This window comes from Pseudorasbora parva, chromosome 4 (assembly GCF_024679245.1).
Source record: "Pseudorasbora parva isolate DD20220531a chromosome 4, ASM2467924v1, whole genome shotgun sequence".
NCBI classification, from domain to species: Eukaryota; Metazoa; Chordata; class Actinopteri; order Cypriniformes; family Gobionidae; genus Pseudorasbora; species Pseudorasbora parva.
The window spans coordinates 42,888,244-42,912,180 of NC_090175.1; the positions used below are offsets into that span (position 1 = coordinate 42,888,244).

The window sequence follows — 23,937 nt, forward strand, 5'->3', positions numbered from 1 at the left end:
TTGTCCTTATTACAATGTTTTAAATGTCCCAACATCTGTTTTCAGTCACCCTAAAGGTTACAATGATTTCCGCAATGTCTAATGTGATTTTTCAGTCTTCAGATATTACAGGGTTTTGTTTTTTTACAAACATTAGGTCAAATTTCTCACTACTTACAGTAGGTCTCTTTGTCAAAACTCTTTACAGTTCTTTGTCAAAACTCTCTACACAGTTCTCTTTACCAAATTTCAGTTTGGCACGGCAGTTAATTTCACATCTAAAAATGTACTAAAACTAACAAAACACTTCATATATATCTAATCATCTCTCTTCCATAACACTAGCAATGGTTGTCACCCAACAAACAAACTTTGTTCTCATAAACCAATGACTAAAAAAAAACACCTAAAAAACACTAGCAGATAGTATTATAATTTTCTTTTGTAGCGTTTCTTTACAGAACAATAATTGCATATCTCTACTGTTTTGAATTCATGTTTCATGGTCCATGTTTTCATAACAACACATTTGCACAAAAAAGTTGCCCATGAAACTGAAAGACTTGTGTAGATGTTCAGCTACATCTAATTGTTTTGTAATTTATGATATATATTTTTAATATATTTCAATATGGTAGTACTGTAGAAAAATGTAGCAAATTTATGTCTTATTCAGTTTTGGGGGGAAAAAAAGTTTTAAAACATGCAAATTGTCCTGTAGGTACAGCGTTTTGGCTGAGTTTGTGCCTTGAGAGATTTTTTTAAAGTAGTAATTTAATTATTTTGTGTCAAAGGAATGGAAAAGAATTAACATTTTAGTCCACATACACTGCTGGTGTGCTTACTGTGTGAAGAGTTTAGACAAATGGGACAAGCAATTGAATTTAAAAAAAAATCTAATGATAATATACTTGACTACACAAGTTTACGAGTTCATTATACATCACAAAATCACAAGATGTCTTTGAACCATCAAGATAAGGCTTGCTGCAATTCAATAAAAAGAACAGCACCTAAAACATGTCCAATATGCCTTTAAAGTCCCAGTGAACAGGAATTTGCAAGTTGATTTTATTTCAGTGTTGTGACATATTTTCAAATTAAAGAATATTGAATAGAGGGCAGGGTTATACTTTAGCGCACCTCCTCTCCATCTCTTATGGTTGGAGGGGAGTGGTTAAACATTTTCAAGCCACGCCGTCAAACTGACGTCAGCTAAACAAGAATGCGATTTCAGACTGTAATGTAACTTTTCAGATTTAAATGAAAGATTACCATGACAAACCATTTTTTTTTTGTGTATTACCTTGCACAGATTAATTGTTCATCCTAAGGCCAGTATTGTGTGCTAACAAATAGGGTCAATTTTGCTTTCATGAAGACGTTAAAGGTGCAGTGTGAGAATTTTAGCAACATCTAGCAGTAAGGTTGTGAATTGCAAACACCCACCGCTCACCCCACACCCCACGCAGGACAAAAATTTTGTCGGAGAGAGCAGAGTGACTAGCACTATGTAGAGCAGTTTGTCCATTTAGGGCTACTGTAGAAACATGGCGGTGCAAAATGGCGATTCCACTGTAAAGGGACATGCAGTCTTTATACACCAATGAAAACAGTTATGCATATTATATTGCATTTCTGTCAATATATCCTCATAAATATTACACACTGCACCTTTAATATTTGCCACAGGATACAGTATGATTTAAATTAGTTGTTTATTCAGTCCAAAAATGTCACATACTTTAACAACGAATCTAGTGTTGTGAAGAATGTCTTGATTAGCCAAGTTTGACAGCAAGTCAACTGTCCTCTGTTTTGCTTATTTATAGCCACTCATTTCCACTGTCCCCAACTGACTGACATAAAACCCTGAAAGCATTTCATATGATTGATTCACAAGACGTATGTGATCCAAGTTAAACATTGCACTTTTTCCAGAGAAACCCAGAAGTTGCAATCTCCACCTTTAAGGGAAATTCTCTGCTTTTACCTTGAATACCATCTGCCCTGTTGGCAGGTATAATGTGTGTGAAACACACTCCACTCCCAGCAGATCTATAGTGTCAGTGTTTCTGCTTGAACTTAAGAACCCAAATCACTGACCCCAGAACAGGGTCAGTTTACGGTATCTTCAGGCTCAATATCAAGTGTCCTGAAACATTATCTGTTTACCATTCACTCTAGTAATGGTTAAACAGCCTGTTACTTGAAATTCTCTCTCTTTATGAGAGCGTTGATCACCAGTCCCGTGCTTTCTTCCCGTCCTGGGCACTGGAGCCGACGCGGCCTCTCTTCTGTCCTGCGAGAGTGCTGCTCAGCACATGACGTTCAGCATGAGGCGATGGCGAAGCGTTCCTCATGTCCCGCGTTCTGCGGTGCATGTTTAAAAACCTCCCGCATTCCTCGAACCCACAGGACCATGCAATATCTTCAGCGGTCTGTCCAGCTTTGTTGCAAATGCTAAATAGAAGGACAATAATAATAATAATTGGATTAGTGTTCATATTCATAATATTGTTGTTTTGAGGATGACATTTGTATTAACAAGTAGGCTAAATAATAGGGCATTCTTGTAACGTTTGAGCCCTTTTGAACTTTAAAAAAATCAATATGCCTGTGTATGTCTATAATATGTTTTGACAGACTTTCAAAGATGCACAGGGACAATCTCGAGAACATAAACTCTATATTAACCGGGCATGTGGCTGATTATTTAAACAATGGTAACAACAGGAAAATAAAAGTTAGTAATTTTTCAGTGAGGGATTGAAAATTATCTTAATAACTGAATAATTATGATCGATAATTCTACATCTAGAATTATGCTGGGCGCATTGAATCGATCAGAAGTGACATTGAAGATTTTTACATTGTTTGGAAATAATCTATTTAAAATAAATGCTGTTCTTTTGAACTTTCTATCCATCAAATAATCTGAAATGTTTTCACAAAAATATTAAGCAGCACAATTGTTCTCAACACTTAGTCATCACCGGAATTTTACATATTTACATTGTAATATTTTACAATTAAGTTTTTTTTTTTAATCAAATAAATGCTTGGTAAACATACGAGACTGCAGGCAATATGAAATAAATGTAATTTATAGGCTATTTTTTTAATGTCTTTGTGGGTTTTTTCTGCAAAAATGTATTTTACAATTTTTATGTTTTCAGTAATTATATCTAATAGGGTGAAAGTGAAACAAACCAATTAATACAATAAAGTGTCAAAGAATTTATAACACCATAACAAAAAGGTTAAATTAGTTGAAGTTTACTATTTTCACGTAGCCTATAAGCTAATTGTGATACTATGATTTCCAATCAATAGCCAATATCAGGGGTTTTCAAACTGGTGCTCCGTAAGGTTCTAAGGGATCCCCAGGACATTTCAGAGAATAAAAAGACAAAGCAAAAATGGTTAAAGTTTACTAAACATTCTAACAGCTTAATTTATAATGTTTCTTTCTTTTATTGACATACCATTCCATATTTGTATTCGTTTCTTTGTATCTTTCTAATAAGTCTCTCACTATAGTCCCCTTTACATAAAAAGGCTGCTTACATACATTTATTGTGAAAGTTGCTTATGCAAATAATTTTTAATTGAAAATTTTTCTTCAGGTTTATAAATCCAACATCCAATTTAAATTAATCAACAAGCCAAAATAAAAAAAATAGGGTCCTTGTGGGCATCATAAAGTTTGAAAACCCCAGTAGGCTATATACACTGTAAGAAATATTTGTTTTTGTTGGTTTAACTTAAAAAAGTAAGTAACCTGGTTGCCTTAAAAATGTGAGTTTAATGAAATGAAAAATGTGAGTTGATACAATGAAGGAAATTTGTTTAACAAACAAACTCAAAATATGATTGTATCTGAACCACAAAAAATTTGATAAATCATGAAAATGGCACTATTTGGCATGTTTCACTGCGTCATCAGAAATAAAACACAATTACCCAATATGCTTACAAAATCTTTTAATCATATTTAATCTTATTTTAATAAAGGTTGTCAAATCTCAAAAAAATTTCATTGTATTAACTCAAAATTTTAATTTCAATGAACTCAAAATTAAGGCAACCAGGTAACTCTTTTTCTAAATATTTTTTTACAGTGTAGTAACATTAAATGTACCGCATAGCAAGAGCGACACTATACTATTAATTTCTAAATATGCTACTGTAGATATTTAGCAGTTTCTCTGCCAGACAAACGCTGGAAGCATAAAATATCCATCCCACGTGCACTTAACCTACTCGAAATGTGCATCGCTTGCCATCAGCACACTGATGCACTCCAAACTGCCCGCTCTGGCTGCTTTATGAACGGGTGTCTCTCCGCTTGCGTCCTTAAAGTACAGAGAAGAATGGCATATTCAACAACAGAAACCCAAGTAACTACCGCTGGGTTAAGGGGTTTTTAAATGAGTTTGTACCTGCTGGTTTGCATCAACTCCGGTTTGCAGCAGCCAAAGCAAGCAGAAAGCCTGACCTCCGCATGCCGCGAGATGCGCAGGAGACTGCCCGTGTCCGGGACCATTCAAACCATTCACTGCAAATCCGCTCTCAAAAAGATTACCCGCACAGTCCAGCTGCATGGATGTTCAATCAAACAGAACACACATTTGAACCAAGATACTTGACATTTTCTAAGAGGTTTAAAGCACGCTATTATTTTGACAAAAATAATATATTTTGTTAGTGTCTTAAAGATCTCTGAATGTAAGCGACTTGGCTAAACATTTCCTAAACAAAGCTTTCTTTGTACACTCAATATATTTATTCAACTGACTTACCGACTCAGACTCAAGCAAAAACATAGCTGATGTCTGGATAATTCAACAAAGAAAAAAAAATCCTTTGGCTATAAACGTTTTACTGGGTGTGACACTGCAATTCCAGCACTGCTGATTCCGCAATCAAACAAGCACACATGCATGTACAATAGAAAACAGAAGTATAAACGCTATTTACACCACATGGTTCTTTGATGCTGACCAATCAGAATCAAGAATGGGCAATCATTGTCACATGACCATGCCTCAATCCGCCTACAGCTCGAGAACAAGCTGTGTGCAGTTCCACACGTAGGCACTTTCTTTTTCTTCATCAATTTACGCATTCTCTGACACACTGCTTTAACGAGTAATTTAATAATGCCACTGTTTACGGTGTTCCGAAAAAATGTTTTTTCTTATTTGAGAAAAAAATTAATAATAAACTGGTCAAGTTTAAATTAAGTGTGTTTTGTGCAGAGACATATTGCACAATTTTTTCATGCTTTCGAGTTTATGGTTGCAAACAAATACAGGGTTAAAAACAACCCAAGTTGGGTCGAAAATGGACAAACCCAGTAGGCCTAATGGATTGTTTTAACCCATGCAACGGTTAGTTGCTTGTTAAAATTACTTAAAATGAACCCACATAGGTTGTAAATTAAAAAGCAGACACGTAATGGCAAAAATAACAGTCAAAAGGTGAAAATTTACTAAAAAGCAATATTATAAATGTTTATTGTTCATTTATTTCCAACATACTTTGGGTCCATTTTAAGCAAGCGATACTGTCATTTTAGAACAATAGTTGAGTTAAATAAAACTACAGCTGGTTGGGCAAATATTTAACCCAACTGCTGGGTTAAAACTATGAATTTGCTGAGTTAAAACAATACAATTGCTAGGTTTGTCCATTTTCAAACTAACTTGGGTTGTTTTTAACTCATCATTTTTGTCTCAGTGTATTTGGCTTCTGTTGCTTTCCGGAATTATTTCATCACTTTTCTCTGCTGCAGAATTACAATACATTCCATCACAAATGAGGTTGAACGAAAAACTAAGCTTATAATAGATCATCTAAAATCTTTATAAATTTCAACCAGTGTTGCAATGTGGCACTCGTCGGCATTTTCCTTCACTTGCTCATGTACACATGTACATATTTAGCCAAAATTATTGTAATCGCAAAGGGTTTCAATTCGGACAGGGATCTTGGACTTGCAAGTCTGGCCCTGCATGGTGTGAGGATGATGGATCATCTGTCATGCCACTTGTGCCAAGCACACATGAAAGGGTCTTTGGGGCAATGTTATGTGCTGCGCGACCACAATTTAGCACAATGCCCTACATTAAGACTGAGCTGGCATCAGCATCGGTAAACATGCACAGTGGTCACGTAGGCAATGCTTGTTTAACAGCTTAATTGATGTTATGAAACAGATAATGCAGCTCATATGGTTGATTTGTCACTGATGTCAACAAATAAATTAATGCATGATTTAGTCCAAAGCAATATTTTTCTTGCATATGCATGGGTTTTGATGGCATTGTTGCACATCAACCTCTAGAGTGGAAACTTGTGCATCATCCATACCGCCCCCATCCAACCAAGATGACCAGTAGCCAGTAAGAAATGCCAAGTTGCTCCAGAATATCCATCCAGTCCTTCTATAGGAGACTCTTGCGGGTAAAAAATAATAATATTGTAGCATCAAGCAATATCTAATGAGTTACAGCACAGTTAGATTTTCCAAGTATTGATTTTAGATTGGGAGAAAATTCTGGTTTATCATGCATCAATAGCTATATATCAGCTGCAATACTATGACTGCTGTTTTTGAAAATACTTCATCTGCAGTAACTTTTTGAATGTAATTAAATTAAATATGCATAAGAACCAAAAAAAGTTATGTAATTACATAATACATGCTATTTGCAATGGATTACTTGTATTATCAAAAAGTAATCTGATTACGTAATGCATGTTATGTTTGATGCAGTACTCGTATCATCAAAACGTAATGTCATTACCTAATGTATGTCACTTGTGGTGCACTACTAGAAATATCAAAAAGTAACCTGATTAAGTAATGCATGTTACTTGTGATGCATTACTCATAATAACATCAAAAAGTAACCTGATTAAGTAATGCATGTTACTCTTGATGCATTATTTTAATTGTAACATCAAAAAGTAATCAGATTACATAATGCATGTTACTTGTGATACATTACTAGCAGCATCAAAAAGTAATCTGATTGTGTAATGCATGTTACTTGTGACACATTGTATCATCAAAAAGTAATCTGATTACAAAATGCATATTACTTGTAATGCTTTAGCCCCAAAAACTTCTCATTTCAGATGAGATTGAAAACATCTGATCGCTTGGTTTTCTCAGAGGAGAGCTATGGAAGAATTGTATAATATATAATATATAATTGATCTTATATATATTTTAAATATCAAATATATAAAACAAATCTTAAAGCATGAACTGGCTTTTTATTTTATTTTATTATACTGATGTCTGAGGTCAACTAATAACATTCGTGTGGTTTTTACTTTCAACATTAAAACATTAAAACTAATAAGTAATAGGCTATTTTCTACACTGGTGTTGAGTCTCTCTCCAAAACTGGGTTCTGATGGGCGTGCCGCGGGCAGCACTGGAGACTTGGAAGTAAACACCCATGGCTAGCATTGGATAATATTGCATATTTAATAAGCTTAAGCTCCGCTGTCAGTCCACATGACGGAGAGGAGAGAATGAGGGAGAAGTAACAACCAGAATTAATTTCTCGATCACAGGGCTCGTAAACGTCTTTATCAAACAAACACAATGATTTATTTCTCAATGACACGTGATTGATTGGACTATTATTTTTATAATACACATAGCCCGCAAGATCGGACGATATAAGCGCGAACCGCGCACACACACATACACGTTCGGCGCGTGTGCCGCCCTTCAGATGTTAACGAGAGAGAGAGAGAGATTAGCAGAACAAGAACGGAATATAATGAGATTCATCTGCCTGCCGGGATTTGCGAGCCCTGGCCCATACATGTCTGAGTCCAGCGTGCTAATGGTATATTTCTGTTAGACACGTACACATAAGCAAAATGATCTATAACAATGCAACACTATTACATATAAAAATGCATTTAACTCACATAAGTGTGTTGCACCATTAGCCTAGAAATCTAGACACACCCTAGCGGCAGCAAATCTAATCTGCCACGAGTATCATCTAGCAGCTCACAATACACGTCTGAGCTGTAAAAGCCAAACTCTGGTCAGGCCAATCACATCGTGTATAGAGTCAGTGGGCGGGGCTTAACATAATGACGGCCAAGTTGGGCTTGCATGCTTCTAGACTAGTAAACACAGAAGCTGGTGAACAGCGGTCTTTCGATTTCGGTTTTGACCGCGACTCTGGGAGACTTTGAGTTAAGCTTTTCTCCGAGAAAAGAACAAAGAACGGCACTGAAGTCATTCTTAAGAAGGGAAGATGTGTGAACTTCGGACATAGGCGTAATTTGTGGGTGGGACGGATGGGACATGTCCCCACCACTTTTTTAAAACATCTTGCTTCACGCTGTTATCAGTGGTGCAGATTTCTCTCGGGGCTAATGCAGTCTTCACACAGACGAGCGCTTTAATCTAACGCTTAACGCAGTTGCAGAGACTTTCTATTTGTTCCGGTCATATCACGAAACAAAATGCACAAAAACTGTCCCTGCTCTTGATACAACCACTGATGGTATTTGGTTTTGATGAGAGAAAAAATAGGCTACGAAGGCAGATTAGAAATTAGAATTTCTGACAAGCTTAACAGACTAGACCAGGGATTATAAGCAAAGTGTGCAAATATTCTCGTGAAAAATCTTGGCACAACACTATATTGTGTTTAGATGCAATAATTAAACAAGATTTATATCAATATATGAACTATTTAATTGATTTCCGGACATCTTAATACACATTTTTCTGCAATTGTTATTGTACATATTTTACATCTGATATAACATTGTATCAGCAATGCTACCCCCCTTAATACACCCCTCATATGTCAAAATGAGCTTTGGCGTGCATATAGTACGCAGTTTTTTTGCGTGCATATGATACGCAATTTATGTCCCACCCACTTTTTAAAACAAAGTTACGCCACTGTGTTCGGAGTTTTGCTGACCGGATACAGCGAATGTTTAATCTATCAACTAGCTCCTCTTCACGTTGCTCTGGTTGGTTGTAGCGCTATCCTATCGCGTGCAGAGAGAGTTTGAAAGACAACGTTTATCCCGCCCCCTCGGATTGAGCCCTGTCTATGGTGAGTTTCCAGACAAAACATCTTGATGTGGGTCAGGATTGTCAGGCCATTGTACCATTCCTGTCTGATCCAAATCCAGCATCGACCGGAGATTTGTTTACAAACGATCCCGCAGTGAACTGAAGTGAATATGTCTTCCACTTGAGCTGGAACTTCATTAAAAATAAAGTTCACTCATTCCTAATATTAGGATCAGAAGGAAGCTTATGCAGCGACTGTAGATTCTGTAGAGGCGGTCTTTCGTCGCGCACTGATGTATAAAGCACAGGACTGTTTGCTGAGCCTAGTGTCTATAAAAGCTTTTCTTGGACTAAAAAGGAAGTTTTTTAGCTCGGAAACTTACAGGATATTCGTATTATACCTTGACCTTTTATATATCAAAAGCTCAAGGGAAAGTTGATTCCTCAATTCATTACCCCTTTAAATATATACATGCATGGGGATCTTCATTGACATCCAAAAAAACCCCACAAAAAACAGCATCTGGTCTCCTTTTTATTTATTTATTTATTAATTAATTTATTTATTTACAGTCTATGGTACAGCTGCAATGTTAGCTTTAGCTGTTTTGCTCTTTAGGCTAAAGGTTGCAAGTTGGCTTCTGTGGCTTTGTTTATATGTGAATAAAAACCTAAATTAAATATGTCAATCATATAAAGTGCTCCAGAAAATTTGGACTAAACTACTCAATTAATCTAGATTATTTTTACAAACTCTTTATACACTTTTTGAAGCGTCAAAGTGGTAGTTGCGTATAGCTGGCAATGGAGGGCCAGCTGTCATATTTCATCAAAAAGATTTTCATTTTTTCTTTCAAAGATGAACAAAAGTCTTACGGACTTGGAACGACATGAGGGTGGGATTAATGAAATATATGCATCTTATTTTTGGGTAAACTATCCCTTTAAACGCAGCCACGGTCTATTGATGCGCCGCCAAAATTATTTAAGGAAATGACGTCACTTAGTTACCGTAACTATCGAGCCCACACACATCTGTGCTGCGAGCTGAACAGCTGAAAGTGTGTGTTTTAACTGTTATCTTCAACCTTTATGCTCCTGGACAGCATTTGGGAGAATTAAATCGAAATAAAATGAAGTACGTCAGCTCTGTGGTTTGGAGACGTTGCCTGACAGTGTCGCGGTCCCGCATGTTTTTAGTGTGAATGACAAAAGGTAGGCACTGCTAACTGCATTAACTTAGCTGTTTGCGTTGTTGTGATTTCGCGTTGCGTTGTTGTTGAGTCTCGCTTCATGCATGTATGCAGGTTTATGGTCTTGTTTGTAAAATAAAATATGCACATTAAACGTAACGTTAGAGCCTGCTGAACGTGAATGTATGTGACAGCATTGCTAACCGTTTGTCAAAGCTGAGCTGTTTGTCAACTGTTTGTTAAAGCTCTTGTCATAGAAACATGTCCCTTGTGTGTGTGTGTGTGTGTGTGTGTTATGAGCATCTCTGCTTTAAGAGCGTGAATTTAGCGTTTTCCTGATACCTGAACAGCTTTGTCTCAAGCGTAGGCTAACGCTGATGTTCTGATGCCAGAAAAAACTGATGATAGGTTTGATATTGAAACATGTCTAACGTGACTCTGTTATTATTTACCGGGTGTAATTATTCTACTGATAAATTGTTCAATAAAATTCATAATTCTTTTCAGAAACATTCCACTTTCCAATTGACCTTGTCTGTTATTAATTATACGACTTCAGAATGGTAGTGTTTGTGTTAATTGTTGTTTAAAGATTTACTTTAAAAAATAGACAACAACCAATTAAAACAAAGCATTTTTTTTAAAAAACAGGCGGTTTTGCATAAGTTAATATTTTAACTGTCATTAGAAAAAAATGAGCAGTGATTCTCCAAAATTGTTCACTCACAAAATTTTGAAGGCACTGTGACTTTCCTGTTGTTTGTGATTTTCGATGACAATGATTAAAAATACGTTTTTTTTATGTTTTACTTAATTTTTTTTTAGTTACCTTATGGCCCCTTTGATAATTTGCTGAATCCTAGCATTGGGCCCTGGTTTGAGAACCACTGTTCTAGAAAATATTTTGAATAGTTCAGACAATTCATTGTCCTACATGAATTATAACAGTTGCTGGTAGTAAAATATTTTTTAAACCGCAGCTTCTTTTTCCTTTTTCATTCAAGTTTCCATGAATGAGAACACATTTGGAAGACACACAGAGATGTACAGCCCCAAAGAGCTAGAGGAAGAAGTTGACCACTCGTTCTTTGACAGTGACTGTGAAGCTAGTGGACTTAATGGTTCTGAGGAAGGACGGCTCAATAAACAGAAGGCCTCAGAACGACATGATGAGAGAACAGGAAAAGAGACCCATGTTTCAATGGATCAAATAGGGAGTGAAGTTCAAAGTGGGGGGAACGGTAAAGATAAAGCCAAATTGGAGTATGGTTCAAACCCGCAGGGCCGACGGGGACGAAGTGAAGAGACAGAAAATAAAATAGAGCGACAAAGAACTGATGCACTTTTCAAAGGCTCCTCAACACTCCCAAGTGCCACAAGCTCAGAGACTATAAACAACAGCCAGTCAGAAGAGGGATCTAGTGTGCATTCATTATCATCTGATGAGGAAAGAGAGCTTGACGAGAAGCATGCTGTTTTTAAACTCAGGAAAACCAATGGTAATGTTAACGATGATGATGATGGATATCATCGTAGTGAGGATGAAAGTGAGGATGATGTGAGATCAACAAAACATAAGAGATTGTCCCATGGAACACCTAAAAAAACTGCTGGTAAATTCCACAAGATGAGCCGCAGCCGCTCATTATCATCTGATTCCGAGTCCTCCCAGAGTAGTGAAGAAAGAAGCTCAATTCGCTCGCAGAAACATCAGCGGGTTGGTTCAGCTAGCCAGAAAGTGCGACAAAATGAAGTTGCAGAATCTGAAGACACGGTCACTGATGTTACCCCTCTCTCGACACCGAATGTTAGTCCTTCTCAGTCTATTGATGTGGTTCTGCCCTCTGAACCCTTGGCAGTAGAAGTTCAACAACAACAACCCAGTGTTGCTGAGGAGATTGCTGTGAATGATGATTCGGACGGTCAGGGCAGTATAAGTTCTGAAGGAGAGAACGGATCAGGTTTGTGCAAGGAATAGAGATGTTGTTTGCTTTTGTTTTGGCTGTTTCTTAAGAATCTCTCTCTCCTTTGCAGTGTTTTTAAAAGTAGAGAAACAATTAGACAGAGTTCTTGTGGTGTCCAGTCCTGGAAGTGTTGGTAGCAGCCGTAAGAACTATTCCTTCTCAAATCAAGAGGTACGGGAGATCGACCGAGAGAATCAGCGGCTATTACGTGAACTATCCCATTCCACGACACGTTCGCGTAGTGGCAGCTCCACCTGCTCCAAATCCAGCAGTCGCAGGAGCAGTGCACCAGCTATGCGCCTTTACCACACCGCCCTCAACAGACAGCGAGAGCAAGAGCGAATCCAGAAGGATAACCTGGTCAGTTCAGATTCTTAAAGGGGTCTTATTATTTTTGGGGTGTGCAAGAATGTTTTAATGCTTGATTTTTAAAGAAATGCATTATTTTTCACATATTTTACATTACAACTCTCTCCATAGTCTGGCAATACTGTAGTACCAACTTGACTGTAAAACATGCTTTTGCACTGCCCAATTTTTAATGTAATGAGACAGCGCTTTTTATCAGGACAAACTTTTATGGATCAAGAAAATCTTTTACCATTTTTAGCACAAGTACATTTAAAGAATCTTTTATACAATTTTTCTATTTAATATGACTATTTACTATTTAACTAATTTCATATATTATTTTTTGTTTTTTAAATGTTTTTTTTAAATTATATTGTAATCATGAAATTGGGTTGTTAAATGTTTAATATTTAGCCTACAATGCATCCAGAAAGTATTCACAGCGCTTCACGTTTTCCACATTTTATTATGTTACAGCTTTATTCCTAAATTTATATATTTTTTTCTCAATACTACAAACAATACTCCATAATGTCATCGTGAAAAAAGTTTGTTTGCAAATTTGTATATATACATCACATGTACATAAGTATTCTCTGTACATTGCTGTGTTCATTTTTCCCTTGATCCTGACTAGTCTCCCAGTTCCTGCTGCTAAAATACATCCCTACAGCATGATGCTGCCACCACCATGCATTTGGTGGGATGGTATTTGCCAGGTGATGAGCAGTGCCTGGTTTTATCCAGACATGACGCTTGCCATTCAGGCCAAAAGAGTTTAATCTTTGTTTCATCAGACTGGAGAATTTTGTTTCATGTGGACTGAGAGTCCTTTAGGTGTTTTTTTTTAGCAAACTCCCGACAGCCTTTTTCTGAGAAGAGGCTTCGTCTGGCACACTCTACCATACAGGCCTGATTGGTGGAGTGCTGCAAAGATCTAGGAAGAGTTCTGGTGGTTCCAATGTTACCGAACAATGGGATTGTCAGAATGGTTAGAAACATTATAGATACCATGTTTTCTATGTTATCCACCATTTATTTGTGATATTTGTCAGAAACCTAAAGTATTACAAACAGTAATCAATCACAAAACCATTCATTTTCCCAAGGAGCAGTGAACCATCTTATAAAAGCGAGAGCTTACAAAAACTACAGGAAACAAGCTGTTCTTCATAAAATGTGCAGCACACAGATAAACATTTGGGTTTTAATGTTCAGGAACAGTGTTCTATTTTAACCACTTAAGTTTTTCAGCCTTAGGAACGTCAAATGAATTAGTTTGGGAAACGGTGGAAAAAAAGTGTCCCTTTTTTGCATATTCCGTAGGCAGGATTATTTAAATGAGTAAGATTATGACTTCATAAAATCCAGAAAAAACACATTGTAGTCCAAAAGAGTCGTTTGTTGTAGTTCTTGGAAAGTGGATTGTGTAAAATAAAAAATCTCCCTTTGGATTGGACTTTGAGCTTTGTAACCTTGCAGATCTTTTTTATGCTTAAACAGTAACATTACGCACTAACTAAAGTTGAAAAAGTGGAAAAGCATAATAGGACCCCTTTAACAAGAAAATCTTACCTCTCCCTCCACTAGAGGGAGTTATTCCCTGTCTTTTTTTTGTTATGCAGTGACCTACCCTTCAACATTTGATTAGATTTAAACTTTTGAACTACCATTTTTTTAATGAAAATAATTATTTTATTCAGCAAGGATGCATTAAATTGAATTTAAATATTTCAACATTTTACAAAAAGGCCTATTTCAAATAAATGCTGTTCTTTTGAACTTTCTATTCCTTAACAAGTGCTATATGCACAAAAATCCACTATCCACTGTTTTGTACATTGATAATAATAATACATGTTTATGGAGTGCTAAATCAGCATATTAGAATGATTTCTGATGGGTCATGTGACACTGAAGACTGAGGTAATGATGCTGGAAATTCTTTGCCTTCACATAAATTCACATTACTCTGTTGTATTTTTGTTAAAATAAATGCAGCCATGGTGATCGTAAGAGACTTATTTCAAAAACTCTCTTTCAATCATCTTACAAACCCCAGACTTTTAAACAATGTATGTTTCGATTCTGTAATTTGTAGTGCTTTTTTAGACTCGGATGCCCCAGAATGTATCACCAGATACATCTTTTGGTGATATTATTCAATCATGTAATGGTGCTCTGTGACAGTGTTTATTTTAGTATTCTGTGAAAGTGTGCATGGGGTGGGGAGCGCTGTCAGCCACAGCCAGTGATAGCAGAGAGACCGAAACCACCTGACTCAGACGAGAAGAGACAGGTGGAAGCAGTTTTGCGCACATGCTGGTCTTGACATTATACAGAATTCAATTCACCCCCGTACTTTCCTCATCTTGAGAGAGAGAGAGAGAGAGAGAGAGAGAGAGAGAGAGAGAGAGAGAGAGAGAGAGAGAGAGAGAGAGAGAGAGAGATTATGCAACTCTTCAAATTTCATTAAAAGGAGGGCGAGTAAATGATGAGGATCTCTTTGGCTCTGTGCGTTTTGAAGCAACATCCTCCTCACAGAGCCTAACAGAGTCAGATCCTCCTCTTTGTACATTTTTATTGGAAGAAAACTGAAAATAAAATACTCCTTAATCAATGGAAGCAGGGACTATGAGCTATGACTCAAACTGTATATTCCTTCAGGACTGGTCTTGTTAGCGTTTTACTGCCTAGCAACTAATGCTGGAGCACAAGAACAAGAGTACAAGACAGCCTCTCTTTAAGAGCACTGAGCGAGCTGTCCTCTATCTTCACCTTTACTCTATTTCCAGCCCCAGCTCTTTTCTTGGGCTTTGCTTACTGAGTGGTTTCCAAAGGGGTGTTTGTCCCGACATACGGAGGCATGACAGCCTGTGACATTCTGATCCTTGTGCAGAGGTTATTTTTATTCTCAATGGTTCACTGTGGTTTTTCAGAGTTCATAGTTGTAGTCCCAATACTCACTTGGTCATCTTGTTTGAGGCAAGTTAATGTGAGTACATACATAGATGTCTGAAAGCTTTTTAGCTTTATGGTGAATCGCATAAAATTCACTTGTTAAATTTCATCCTAAATAAAAAGAAAAAAGAAAGAAGCCTTTTTTTTTTTAAGGATCATTGTGGATTTTTTGTGATAATTAAGCATATTTTTCTCCCAAATTCTCATTAATGTACAGTAATGCAAAAAATATATATGGTTATTATAGCAATAAATTGTAAACCTGTTTTATGGTATGGCAGTATTTATAAGTAATGTTTAAATTATTTTTATTTACAATAAACAATTAAATCAGTTATGTTAAAAAAACAAGTAACAAGTAGTATTAGACTATTAATGTTGTTAATATCATTGTTGTTATTTTTGTCTTTTGTTTAATATGTTAATATGTAATAATGCAACAAAAAAAAAAAATTCTACAATTATTTGGATTATTTTTCCATAAGGATTTTGGCCAAACTAAATAACTGGCATTCTTGGCTAGCATGTTAATAATAATATGTTTTAATAATTAATGTTGTAATTTAGCAAGCTCAAATGGGGAATTCACTTCAGGAAGTGAATTAAATGAAGATCACGTAACAGGGTTTAATAGAAGGTATCCTTGACCAATTCAGTCACAAATTATTTGAATAAACAACTCATTTGTTGCCTGCAAGACACTGAGGATAATTTATTGTATGTGTAAATATTTGTGTTTTCAGGCATTCCTGAAGCGTTTAGAATCTGTGAAGCCCACTCCTGGTATGACCCGAGATGAGCAGCTGTCTGATTATCAGCGGCAGTGCCGATACCTGGGAGCACGCGTTACAGATCTTCCACCAGGCAAACTCAAGTCCAGCAATACATCTGGTACATGCACACACAAACACAACTTAAGCCAAAGTTTCATTTTAGATACTGAAAGAGGCACTTTCAATGAAGACATGTTCAGCATGTCATCACTATTACATCAGCCCATATTCAGCTGTGTGCTGCAGATTCCAGAAATAATAAATGAATAGCTTGGGCTATTCTGCTCTACAAAGCAAAAAGGCAGACTACGCAGAGTGCAGAACTGAGAAAAATTACTTTAAAGTTATACTGTCATCCAGCCTAAGCAGTTGGTAGATTATTGGACATGTGGCTGTTTTGTTACTTTATATTAGCTTATTCTTTGTACATATCAATCCTCATTTTTAATTTGATATTTTACCCCTAATTTGCAGTTACTGTATTCTTGCTTTGTATTACTTACCAAAAACATGAGGAAAAACGGAAAAAGGCAGTAACTACAGTACTTCTGTGTTTTGTTTACTGTTTCCATGTTCACCATGTTACTGATTTCCATGTTACTGTACAAATGACTCCAATTTTTTCCCAAAATGACACGCATTTCAGATAAGTTGTTTTGCCACATAAGAAAGGATGCCTTGAATGTCATGAAAATGATAACTAATTTTTGACCAAAAATGCAGGGCAGTTCTATTGATGATATAATATATACTTTTACTTTTCAAGATTTCATTCAGAATTTAATTTGAATGCATTCAGTTTGCATCCAATTCCTTTTGGGAAAACATAAATCTGCTTGTATGAGTTGTTTTGTACTTGTTTAGTTTCAGTGATAATTAAAATCTGCCATTTCAAATAAATGTACTTTTAATTGAAGTCACATCTGGTTTTTGAATGATTTTTATTAACTGTTAGGTTGTCTTTCCCCAAGAGTCCAGCCACTGAATTTAAACACAACCAAACAGCTGTTGTCATGTTGATTAGCTAAATGCTGTAACTGCATGCATACATTTAATGCAAAATTGTTCATATCAAATGCACCATCCTAGCAATAATAATACCAACTCCTGTCTTTCCATAAACACAGGGAAGAATTCTAGACCTGGCAGTAGTCCTCACAAAGCCAGACCGGAAAAGGCTAAACTCAGCAGGGCATCACCGCGGCCTGCATGGTCCTGATCTCCAAAATTGTTCTTTTTCTTTGCCCTGGTCCCTTTCACATACTTGCTCTGCTCTGACTGTAAGTAGAAAATATGACTGAAGGTCACAACATGACACATTCTGGATAAACCACGTTAGATGTGGGGTGATATAAAAATGTAATATCTGTTGTTCATTACTTGAAAATGTGTGGTTTCTATACATTTTAGATATTGTTGATACTAAATAAATGAAATCAAAACTGTTTGGGGACTGTAAAGTGTGACATTCCATTTTCTGAGACATTCAAAAGCAATCCAGTGCCTATATTTGACAGACAACAAAAATACTTAAATGTCTGTGTATAATGTTGCTGTTATCAGAATAATTTATTCACATGACACATCTGTATGGAAACAAATTCATGTGAAATAAATGCTTTATGTTATGGTAATTTCCAGTGTTGTTACATTATTCGAAAGTAAAGGGGGTTTGTTATTGACCCAGCTGTATGACACTTGAATGCTGGTATGAAGTGCCACACATGCTCAGACAGTGTTCCGTCTTTTTCAATCAGTGTAACAATCCCAGTCATTCACCTGTCACTCTTAAACTGTTTTTGAAAAGCCTGACTGACACTTGTTGACACAACTAATAAGACTAACAAGGTTATGCTAACACAGAGACTGGCACAGTAGTCATTGTTGCGTAAGACTCTGTTTTGTTGTTTGACTCACATTACTGTAACTAGTTACTGTTACTAGCCTTTACTTAGCTATTATACTAGTATTATAAACCAAACATTATACATGATATATTTCTTTACATATCATTATTTAATGTGCATTCAGCATCAAGTAATGTTTTTATACTTTTAAAGATGATTATAGTTTATAATGAACAGTGTTCAAAACATAATAAGGGAACACTTAAATTACACATTAGAGCTCAATTAATGAAATGTTAAATTAAAAAATCTTTATTTATATACATTCTATAATTTGTTGAGCAAAATTGTGTGACATCAGTCAGATGTTGCTCGCAGCACAACGTTCCTCACAGCATTTTAAGACTCAGTGTGAACCTGCTTGCTAATCCTGGTGTTCTTTGGCAAATACCAATCGAGCTGCACAGTGCTAAGCTGTGAGCAGAGGTGGCCAAACTTTTTACAAATAAGGATCAAAAATCTAATTTGAAGTCTGTTGGCCGAAAGTAAAAATTGCATTGTATAAAACTTTTATATTATTCTTTAAAATGGCTAGCCTTGGTTCCCCCGATTTATGAATTCATAACTTTAGCCATCTTGTTTAATTTATCGATTGGGTTGAGAAAAGATCAGAGAGCTTCAGTTCAATATTATTACTGTAAAAAGTTTTTTTTTTTTTTTTTTTTTTTTTTTTTTGCTGATTGCACGTTATCTTAACAAAATCAAGTTACAGTACTGAGCTGCACGATTCTGGATAATTTGAGAATCACCTTTTTTTTTTTCTTTTTTTTTTTTGGATGGAAGGTCACAATTCTTCCATGATTCCGAACGGATAACTAAACAAAATAACATATAATTTACTTAGAGGTTCTGACAAAAGCCTAGAAATCTAGACGCACCCCAGCTGCATCAAATCTAATTTGCAGCCAGTGTCATCTAGCCACTCTCCATAGACTTATCGATCGATAGACACATCGTGTATAGAATTGGTGTGCGGGCTTAACATAATGGCAGCAGAGTGCTGCCTGAAGTGTGACATATATGACACTCTCCCTCTTCCAAAATCGAGGGAGCGAGGGTCTATCTATCCATATAAACTTCCCTTATCCTCATAAGGGAAGTTCGCAAGAGCGCTTCGGAAAGTGGAGTGGAACGCAGCCCTGGATGAATCCGCAATTTGAAACGAATCTCTTGAATGAACAATTCCATAACAAATAAAGTTTTTAACATTTTGTCATGGCGTAATGATGTAATTTATATTATTTGAAGCATCAAGTTACTTTTAAAATGTGGTTTACTCTATTTTGAACGTTACTGTAGACATCAGGGTTTATATCTGATCTTTAAAGCTTTATCCCATTACTTCTGTAATAATCTGAATTATTAAAGAACGATACTGTTTGGTTGAAAAGACTTTGTGATCCTGTTTCAGACAACTCTGGATAAATGTTCTTGTGTGATTTCTATAAACAGGTGAATCGTTGTTATTTAGGAATAAGATCGCTTGGTGTATATTAATCACTACGACAAACAGTAATTCTGAATAAACGGCATATGTCTAGGCTACTTCAACGGCAGTTTTTTAAAATTATATTATACTCTAATGAAATGGCAGGCCGTAGTTTAGGCATCTCTGCACTAGAGGATGCCAGGCTCTAATGCCACCCCCACAAAGTCTGTTTCTGAAGCACAAGTTTGGTCTGAAGCACACACACCAGTAGTCTGCCCGAGGTCATTTTGTAGGGCTGTGGCAGTGCTCCTCCTGTTCTTCCTCACACAAAGGAGCAGATATTTGTCCTGCTGCTGGGTTGTTGCCATTCTATGTCCCTGTCCAGCTTTCCTGGTGTAACAACCATTTTCTCAGTATCTCCTCCATGCTCTTGAAACTCTGCTGAGAGACACACCAAACCTTCATGTGACGTATGGATGTGCCATCCTTAAGGAGCAGGACTGCCTGTGCAACCTGATTGGGTTGCAGGTACTGCCTCAAGCTAGCTGATGACTTTGCAGTTGACTTGCTGTTACCTCTCCAGTGCACCTGTTGTCACTTTGATTTGCACTAAAGCACTTGAAACTGATTCACATTCACTTATGCTTCCTAATTGGACAGGGTGATATTCCTGAAGTTTAACTGATTTGGTGTTATACTATTATGATTGTGTTTCCTTAATTTTTTTGAGCAGTGTATATTAGCCTTATAATATAATTTTAGAATAACTTGTACTATAATATAATATTATGAAATTGTAATATTTATATACTGCCATTGAATTGAAAAGTTTGGAGTTGATCAGATTTATTTTATGCTTACCAAGGCTGCATTTATTTTATCATATTTTTATCCAAAAAATTAGGAATATAAATTATTTGTACAAATTTGAATATCTATTTTCTGTAAAAAACTTCTCAAAAATGTAAAGTATGTCTAAGAGAGCAACGCTGAATTTTCAGCAGTCTTCAGTGTCACATGATCCTTTACAAATCATTTTCTCATCGATGTTGAAAAGAGCTGTGCTGCTTGTGGAAACTGATACATTTATGCAGGATTGTTTCATAAAGAAAAAGTTCAAAAGGACAGCATTGATTTGAAATTGAAAACTTGTAACATTATAAATTCCTTTATCATCACTATTGACCAATATAAAGCATCCTAAATAAAAGAACAGATTTCTTTACAAAATGTCTTAAACATTTCACTGACCCCGAACACTGTTTATTGCGTATTTTATGTAATATGGGAATGAAATTAAGTTTTTATTCGTTAATTCTGTTCATATATATGTTCGTGAAAACAAATATGAGTCCAACACAATTACTGAGCTGTAACAAAATTTATCATCATAAAATCAGGCTGTAAAAAATAATTTCAAGGAAAGAAACCACAAGCACTGAACAGAAGTTGTATTTTCAGCTTTATTCTTATTAAAAGAACACATAAGGTGGAATAAACCACAAGACAATCTGCTTTCCAGCTGATTTGAAGCCGCTTGCTTCAGTCCGGGAGTGTTCAGCTAGCTACAGAAGAGAAGAGCCACTGTAGAACATGTAGACTCTCAGAGTTATGGGGGATGATTCGAATAAATAAATGAGAAAAAAAGATAACTTTCATTCTGACCAGACTGAATGTCATCTGTAACTGAGGGGCAGTAGGTAGAGTTAAATATATTTACAAGTGTAGTGGTGGAGGGTGCAGTGGCCACCTATCTGATCATATGATCACAATCCACCCCTGGGGCCGGCTTGGTTAAGTACACTTTCCCTATTTCGCCCTTGTTGTTAACACTCTACACACTTAAGACATACACAGTGCTCAGGGGTTCGTTTGATGGAATCGACATGATGGATGGAGAATGTTTATGTGTACTTCTTGATCTCGTCATACAGAACCAGCACAAAAGCGCCGCCCATGCCTCTGAGCACATTGGACCAGGCACCCTTGAAGAAAGCTTTGGGACCCTCATCCTTGGTGATCTTTTTCCAGCAGTCGATTGTGCCCTTGTACATAATGTCAGCTTTTGGAAAGAAAAGGATCCGTCAAGCCATTTATATATTTATACACAAAACGCACTGAACCAAAATGACATGGTCCTTTGGCTTACCTCCTTTGCGTCCTGACTGCATCATCATACGACGTCTGACGGTGTCGAAGGGATATGAAATGATACCGGCGGCTGCTGTTACAGTCTGGGCAATCATCCAGCTGATGACAATGTGGGTGTTCTTGGGGTCTGGCAGCATACCTAAGTGACAGAGTTCGGCAATGTCAGAGTTTTTTTTTAACACGCAATCTATTTTATCCATGTAAGATGTTCCCTGATAGTTGCTTACCTTTAGCTGTATCATAGACACCGAAGTAAGCAGCTCTGTAGATAATAATGCCCTGGACAGACACATTGAAGCCAAGGTAGAGACCTTTAAGACCGTCAGACTTGAAGATCTTGGAAATGCAGTTCCCAAGACCAGTGAACTCTCTCCCTGTTGCGCCTTTGCCGATATCAGCAGCAAGCCTTGTCCTGGCGAAGTCAAGAGGGTAGACAAAACACAAAGAGGTGGCACCAGCAGCACCACCAGAGGCCAGATTACCAGCAAAGTAACGCCAGAACTGGGTCTTCTGGTCCACTCCTCCAAGGAAGATCTTCTTGTACTTGTCCTTGAAGGCAAAGTTGAGTGCTTGTGTGGGGAAGTATCTGATGACGTTGGCGAGATTGCCTCTCCAGAAGGACACGAAACCCTGCTCTTTGGGAATTCTCACTACGCAGTCGATGATGCCTTTGTACTGCGTCTCAACTGTGATCTGTTTGCTGGCATGCTGGACCTGTGAAGCAGCACAGTTTGGATTGGTTAGTGGAAGACATGTGAATTACGGGATATGGGCTTTAAGCTGGAATTGCATTTATTTTCATGTTTCAGTGTTGGGTGATATTCTTGCATTAGGGAGCCACAAAAAATAAAGATAAAAAGTGTGAATTTTTTTACACTTGGGGAATCAGTCTGTCCACGAGCACGAGCTGTACTTGGCCTCACACCCCATTTGCGTGCGGGGTTGAAGTATTGGGTTGCAGCCTCCAGACTATTTTTAACCTTAAACTTACACCCAATATCGCTGCTCTTCACAGGCAAGATCTTAACCCACATGATTGGCCTTTATGGTGGAAACATTGATGGAACTCGTCAAGGTCAAATATGTAAATGTATGACATTTTTTAGATTTTTTTTTTTTTTTTTTTTTTTAGAAAAGCACTGCTTAAATGACCAAATAACATTAATTAAACTTTGTGATGAAATTGCACTTTGTCAATTCTTAGATTGACTTGATTTATAAAGTAGCACCATGGACAGCGCCATAATTTGTACATGAATTATCAGCAAAACCCCTGTTTGATCTATTTTGTTTGATTCATTGATTTCACTGAAACATGTTTAAACTAACTTGCCAATGAAGTTCTCTGTACATTTTTGTATTTAACTAATGTATTTTTGACTTACTTGCAACTTTTTTCAAGCTTTTTACGAGGATATTCGATATCCTAAAAAATGCTGGTTTGTTTCAACCCATGTTTGGGTCAAATATGGACAAACCCTACCGTTGGGTTTAAAATTTAATGGAAAATAAATTAATAAATAAACCTAACGGTTGGGTTTGTCAATGCTCGACCCAAAACATTTGTTGGAACAACCCATCATTTTTAGAGTGCATAATTTTGAAATGCTGCGTTCGGATTTTAACACGTACCTGCAGTAACAGTTTGACTCTTTCAATGGGGGCCACGGCTGTCTTGGAGATGGCAGCGGCCACACCACCGGCCAAGAAATCCTTCAAGAAGCTGACCACAGCGTCAGACATGATGTCCTATCTCCTGGAAGACAATCTCACCACGAAAAAACTATCCACCCTATATGAACCCCCGGCGACGCCCCTTCAAATGGACGATTGCTCGTGTTTGCTCTTAATATATCCAGACTCGTTATCGCGAGAGGAGCAGATGATAGATCCACGAGGGACCGAACAGAAACTCAAAGCTGAATAAATATCCCGGGTCACAGGCCATGAGTCTCGCGCAAGTTCATTAATGTCCTGGGTCATGGAATTGAGGACGTTTAAAGGACACATTTTATTTCCCCACATATTTTTGAGAAGCCATTTTACCACAAATCCCTATACATAAACATTCCGCCTATATAGCCTACAATTTTACTTATGAAATTATGTTTTCTATGAATTAATTTATGCTTCCAGGATTAAACTGATAG

The 23,937-nt window shown here is 36.8% G+C and overlaps 3 protein-coding genes across 3 annotated transcripts; 1 reads left to right on the plus strand and 2 right to left on the minus strand.

Annotated features, from left to right (window-relative positions):
* Nucleotides 1-30: 30 nt before the first annotated feature.
* ankrd37 (ankyrin repeat domain 37) lies at nt 31-4,963 on the minus strand. Its single transcript, XM_067441884.1, has 4 exons — nt 4,785-4,963; nt 4,425-4,580; nt 4,246-4,337; nt 31-2,442 (listed from the first exon to the last, which is right to left on the minus strand). Exons 1-4 carry the CDS (start codon nt 4,806-4,808, stop codon nt 2,220-2,222), a joined length of 495 nt encoding a protein of 164 aa, XP_067297985.1. The 5' UTR covers nt 4,809-4,963; the 3' UTR covers nt 31-2,219.
* Nucleotides 4,964-10,047: 5,084 nt separating this feature from the next.
* On the plus strand, nt 10,048-17,934 carry cfap97 (cilia and flagella associated protein 97). The gene is made up of 5 exons (XM_067441885.1): nt 10,048-10,273; nt 11,256-12,212; nt 12,286-12,575; nt 16,271-16,418; nt 17,428-17,934. The coding sequence occupies exons 1-5, from the start codon at nt 10,264-10,266 to the stop codon at nt 17,517-17,519; spliced, it is 1,497 nt and encodes a 498-aa protein (XP_067297986.1). The 5' UTR covers nt 10,048-10,263; the 3' UTR covers nt 17,520-17,934.
* Nucleotides 17,935-21,081: 3,147 nt separating this feature from the next.
* Nucleotides 21,082-23,622, minus strand: slc25a4 (solute carrier family 25 member 4). Its single transcript, XM_067441886.1, has 4 exons — nt 23,420-23,622; nt 22,015-22,501; nt 21,786-21,926; nt 21,082-21,698 (listed from the first exon to the last, which is right to left on the minus strand). The coding sequence occupies exons 1-4, from the start codon at nt 23,528-23,530 to the stop codon at nt 21,541-21,543; spliced, it is 897 nt and encodes a 298-aa protein (XP_067297987.1). The 5' UTR covers nt 23,531-23,622; the 3' UTR covers nt 21,082-21,540.
* Between the last annotated feature and the right edge of the window lie 315 nt (nt 23,623-23,937).